Source organism: Humulus lupulus, chromosome 6 (genome assembly GCF_963169125.1).
Source record: "Humulus lupulus chromosome 6, drHumLupu1.1, whole genome shotgun sequence".
In the NCBI taxonomy this organism is placed as follows: Eukaryota; Viridiplantae; Streptophyta; class Magnoliopsida; order Rosales; family Cannabaceae; genus Humulus; species Humulus lupulus.
Genome location: NC_084798.1, coordinates 28098653 through 28104638, shown reverse-complemented (window position 1 = coordinate 28104638; position 5986 = coordinate 28098653). Strand labels below are relative to the sequence as shown.

Genomic DNA, 5986 nt, shown 5'->3' with positions numbered 1-5986 from the left:
AAAAAAAAGAGTTTAATTAAGATTTTTATTCAAAATGAATTAGTTTTAATATTAATGATATTTTTAAAAAAGTATACTTTTATTTCGGTTTGTAATTTGACTTTTTTTTAGTTCTGTTAGGGATATAAAATTTTGTTAAAATTTTTTTTTTTTGAATTTAAAAATACATATATGTATAAATAGAGGTGAGATTAGTTAAAGAGAAAGAAACCGTACGAGCGAGAAAGAGAGAGAGAGAAAGAAAGAAAGAAAGCAAGACAGAAAGAAAGCAAGAGAGAAAGAAAGCAAGAGAGCAAGAAAGCAAGAGAGAGAGAGAGAGATGGGTGTTCTAGGAAGGAGTAACAGAGTTTTCGTTCGTCCTGGTTCAATAGAAAAAGTGTGCAAATTCTGGGCAGAAGGAAGGTGTGTGCGAGGTGATCGGTGCAAGTTTCTGCATTCTTGGTTCCGTGGTGATCTTTACTCCTACCTCGCCAATCTCCAAGGTCACAATAAGGTACTCTACTATTGCCATTTCTTTCTTTCTTTCTTTCCTAACTTTTATTTTGAATTTCCTATTTCAACTTGCATTATTGTTCTTTCGTGATTGACCAAGAATTCGAGTGTTACTCGTTAAGATTCGTTCCGAACAATATATAAATATAACAATAAGGGTCATAAAAAAAAGACTATATAATCTAATGCAACCAAGTTTTCCCTATGTGGTGTACAGATGATCTGATATTTGTTTTGGTTTTGTTTCAGGTTGATTTTTCTGGTTTTGTTTTTGTTTGTTACTCTGTTTTTTTTTTTTTATGATCTTCCGGATGAGATGAGATGAGATGAGACGCTAGTAGTACATGATATGATATGACAGGCGGTGACTGGGCTTGCGCTCCCTCATTCGGAATCTGGAGATAAACTCTACTCAAGCAGCTACGATGGTACACTATGCGTTTGGGATTGCCACACCGGTCAAACGACCCGTGTCATCAATTTTGGAGCCCCAATTGGTTGTTTGATAAATGAGGGGCCTTGGCTGTTCATTGGTCTGCCAAATCTTATCAAGGTTTGGAACACCCAGAACAATAATGGACCTGAATTCGCATTCACTCTGGAGGGGCCTGTGGGTCAAGTCAACTCTATGACTTTGGTGAATGGTACTTTGTTTGCTGGTACCCAGAGTGGGCAGATCTTAGCATGGAAAGCTTCCTCTGAAGAAGCTAATCCTTTTATTCCTGTTAGTGTCCCATCGTCCGTGACACATGAAGGTGCAGTAGTCTGTTTATGTTATGGTGGAAACAGACTATTTTCAGGTTCTCTAGACAGTTCAATCAAGGTATAATATATTATTGAATAGACTATGTTATGTTATCTTGATTTTAACAAGAGTCACTTATATATTGTCCCTTTCTTGCTTACATTACAATTATGTTATTTCTATTCCAGGTGTGGGATGAGAATTTACAATGTGTGGCCACTTTGAAGGGGCATTCAGATGGGGTGATGTCGCTTGTGTTTTGGGGATACTATTTATTGTCATGTTCATTGGATGGCACTGTCAAAATTTGGGCTACCTCTCAAGGAGGCCAAATAGAGGAAAACTATACGCACAAGGAGGGACATGTATGTTAATCTAATATGCTATGACTATGCACCACCATTATCATCAAAAATATATAATTTATTAACCAAAACATATATTTCTCTGTTTCAGGGTGTTCTTGCACTTAATGGGATAACACTCCCTAAGAAGACTGATGCAGAAGCTGACCAAAATATTTTGCTTTGCTCTTGTAATGACAACTCTGTTCGTCTGTATGCGCTGCCAAGTTTTGAAGAGAAGGGCAGATTCTTTACAAGACAAGAGGTGAGGACAATTCAAAAGGGTCCCGGAGGACTGATTTTTACTGGGGATGGTGCTGGTCGTACTACTGTGTGGAAGACGAATGTCTAAGTTTTTTTGTTCTTGTGTTTGCTTTGATAGCTAGATACTTTGATTCATTATTGACTCTTGTATCAACTCTTACAATTTGAGTTTTTTATGAATGAATTATTAGCGGTGGGGGGTTATGCACATGATTGGTGGTTTGAGTAAGTGCCAACATAGTTGAGATTTGCTCAAGACTGCGATGATGCTTGGAATCCTCCCATCCCATTTTATGATATATCTTTTTAGTCATTTTATTAGCTATTTGATTTTTTGTGTGCATATTAGTACTTTATTTTGCACTCTAAGTATTGTGAATTACATGCATGGAGCTGTTTTTGTGTTTGTAATTTACGTTTGATTTGTTGTGATTGTATTACTGATTCGATTCAATTTAATTCACTTGATGTATTGAGGACTTCTTTCCATCATATGTCCAAGTTTTCTCTGCATATAATTGCTACACTAGAACTGCCTTATCGGATTCATTCTCTAGAACTGCCATATAAGTTGTCTTTATAGGTCTTATTTTAAAATTCCTTCTTAATATATTGTGGTTTTTTTTCTTCATGTTTTAACGGTTTTAATTGTTAATTTTAAGAGAATATTTTAAATATTTAACATAATATATTTTTAAAACTAATTAAAAATATATGTTTATTAATTATAATAATATAAAATCAAATATTATTAAACATCATTGTTATAATCATATATAATACATAATCTTAATTTTTATTAAAATTTCTATCATTTATATTTAAAAATAATACATTTTTTTTATTACTTACTCTAACTAATATAAATATATATATATATTCATATTAAATAATACTACATTATATAAAAATATTGTGTGCCTATAACAAAAATGAAATAAACAATGTTTTGGTTTAATTTACCTTTTAATATGTTTATGTAATTTTTATTTATTTGAAATTTATATGACAATTATGCAAATTTAATGAAAATAATTAATAAATTTTATAAGTAAAAAACATTGCACGTTGTTTGTATTTAGTTTTATAAAATATGCCATAACTTTTTGGATAATTAAGTTGTATTATTTTTATAATATAATTTTCTAATTTTAATTTTGTTATTTTAACTTAACATTTTCTTAAAACATTTTACTAAACTGACACTGTTCCATTGCATCGATGTGTGTGTGTGTGTTTTTAAATTTGGTGTCATGTAATGAATTTAAAAATAGAAAGTGTTATTCCTCAAAAATACGAGGATGACGCGGCGAATGAGAATGCGACACATGACATCACAAATCAGGGAAAAACGACAAAGTATTGAGAAAAAACAGGCAAAAAAGATAGGTCCAGGACCTATAGGGAAGTCGATCAATCCTAAACCCCCTAGAGGTGGTCAGCCTGACCCCTACCCCTAGGGGTGGTCAGCCTAAGCAAGCCCAAGAGCCCTAGGGGTGGTCGGCCTGACCGCTACCCCAAGGGTAGTCGGCCTGACATGCTCAAGAACCACCTGGGTGGTCGGCCCACCCTATTCTTCATAGGGTGGTCGGTTTAAACCCTCAAGTACACTTTACTGAGAAATACTCACTCTCATTCAAACTGAGATCAATAGGCCTAGCACCCAGAAGGTCACAGGCCTAGCACCCAAGCTCTGGTCGTCGGTAGCACCTAAGTCTCATATACCAACAATGACTTAACATTTTCCCAAAGGTTTCTATTGTGCATTATCCACCACGAACTAGAGAAACAACGAGAAGACCCACGATCTCATAATCATTGGGGGGGGGGGGTGGACACGTATCTCCATTACCTGATAATCGTGTACCAAACCACGTTCCTAGTATTACTGGTCATGTAACAGCCCCTGGGTACTATAAATAAAGGATCCAGGGCTTCATTTCAAGGGATCTCTTTTTTTGGAATTTTGGGGAGAAAAATCGTTTTGACGAGTGAACTCATCAGTTTGTACTTGTAATTGTCGATCGAGTAATTCAATATTAAAGACTAAGTGGATTAGGTTATTATGTTCATAAGAACAGGGCTGAACCACTATAAAATTTCTCTGTGTTTATTTAAGATAATTGTACTCAGTCGTTTATTCTATTTATTTCATTCAAAATGTGTCGTATATTGTACATACGAATGTTGGCCAATTTCACAAGTCAACATTTTGGTGCTTTCATTGAGAGTACGAAATCAAGAAACACACTTTCATCATTTTTATGATGCCTCCAAAACCAAGTCAGATTAAGAAAAATGCTCCTAGGGATTCCAGGATCCCATAGATCCCATTAGCGAATCTCAGGTGGAGGTTGGAGATCAACCTAATGGGGAAGATCCACAGGACACTCACCAGGAGGAGATGGAGCAATTTCTGGCGAGGTAGGAGGCCTTTGCTGCAGAAATTCCCCTTCAGAGGGCGACTATGGAACGACAACGGCGGGAGATAGATGAGCAGGTCCATAGAATGATCCAGAGGGAGCAGGAAGCTGGCCGGAGACACCAGGAGGCTGCTGTGGTAGCTACTCAGTTAACTCGAGTTAACGCTAAAGCTGCTGCTTAAGTGGTGAGGGAGGCTCAGGCCAAAGTAGCAGGAATGCGAGGCAATAGTAACAAAGAGTCCCAAGGGAGGAGTAGGACCCCAAGGAAACTCTCAGAATGACTTTCCCAGAGACAGGATGAAGAGGCACAGTCCAAGATTGCCTCCTCCATGACTAAGAAGAATAACACTTAATCTCAGAGTAGGAGTATTATCGACCCGAAGGCCCCCTCCGAGGGGGACCGACGAAACAACGTTGGAGATGAGGATCAAACATCTGAGAGGCGTGACATGAGTGGAAATGGCCGCTCAAAGTCTCAAAGTCATGTTGGAGGAGAGGCTTGGGGGCATGGTCGCACCGATAGGGGCAAGGCAGACCTACCACCCCTACACCCTCAGTCTCGCAAGGAAAATGAAGCAATGAATAACACCAATATTGTGTTCGATAGGCTGGGGAAAGATGCGCAACCTCAGGGTTTGAGGGAGGTCATTAGCAAGAGGACTAGCGCTCAGGGAGGGGGTACCAGGGACATCTACCCCACCTGCAGCAACGATCCCACCAGCGGCGCAGGCTCAAATAGATGCACTCGTTATGGCTGTTCAGGGTCTAACAAATAAACCTTCAGATATCGAGCTTGTAACGCCCTACTCCTTTAGAGCTATTACTAAGTGAGTTTTAAACGTGAAATTAACCCACTAATCAAGGTTTTAGGTTAAAATTTTAGCTAAACTATAATAAAAGTCATATAATTTGAAAATCTAATCATTCATTGAAATTATAAAGCGTTATACATTTGGGATCCCAAAATTACTATTTAAAACATTTATAGCTCAAAAATATGATTAAATTCGACTAAATGACAAAATCTAGATTGAGACACAACATCTCCCAAAAATACCCCTGACCGTGGTAGCCAGGCAGGCCAAACATGTACACATCGCTCCACGCTCTCCGTACTCATGGTTGGTCGACCTTTCCCTTGCCTTTACCTGCACCATAGAGCACCCGTGAGTCAAAGCCCAGCAAGAAAACTCAACACAAACAATCAACATATGCATAACTATCAATTATCATACAACAAGGCAGCCAACAGGCTAAACACATAAGGGCCATGCCATCCCAGGCGCTTTACCAGGCCCTGGGTTCGTGGTCTACACCGTCAGGATGTCTCAAGCATCCGAGAAGGGTCTCACCCTGGTGACTTGCACTCTGCGTGCTCAACGCTGCTCCCGGCCCTTGCCATACTCGGCCTTGCACTCCATGTGCTTGATGCTGTTCCCGACCCCTTGTCCTACCCAACTTCCTGCCGTTCCCGGCCTTCGCTGTTCATTCACAAATATGCAACACACAACATATATTCAACAAATACTTAAACAAATACAAACATAAACAATAGGGCTACGCCCTGCATCACAATCACATAGGGCCATGCCCTACAATACAAACTATAGGGCCACGCCCTGCTCTATAGGAACAACCGTTTTCTTACATATGTCCCAAGCTTCCCGAGCACCGATATCCTGAGCACAATCCCCTAGTCTGAGCCTCGCTAATAACCT

The 5986-nt window shown here is 38.7% G+C and overlaps 1 protein-coding gene across 1 annotated transcript; it reads left to right on the top strand.

Moving 5' to 3' along the window:
- Positions 1 to 266: 266 nt before the first annotated feature.
- Positions 267 to 2334, top strand: LOC133781963 (zinc finger CCCH domain-containing protein 48-like). The gene is made up of 4 exons (XM_062221089.1): positions 267 to 493; positions 742 to 1315; positions 1426 to 1602; positions 1694 to 2334. The coding sequence occupies exons 2-4, from the start codon at positions 1121 to 1123 to the stop codon at positions 1931 to 1933; spliced, it is 612 nt and encodes a 203-aa protein (XP_062077073.1). The 5' UTR covers positions 267 to 493; positions 742 to 1120; the 3' UTR covers positions 1934 to 2334.
- The last annotated feature ends 3652 nt before the right edge of the window (positions 2335 to 5986 follow it).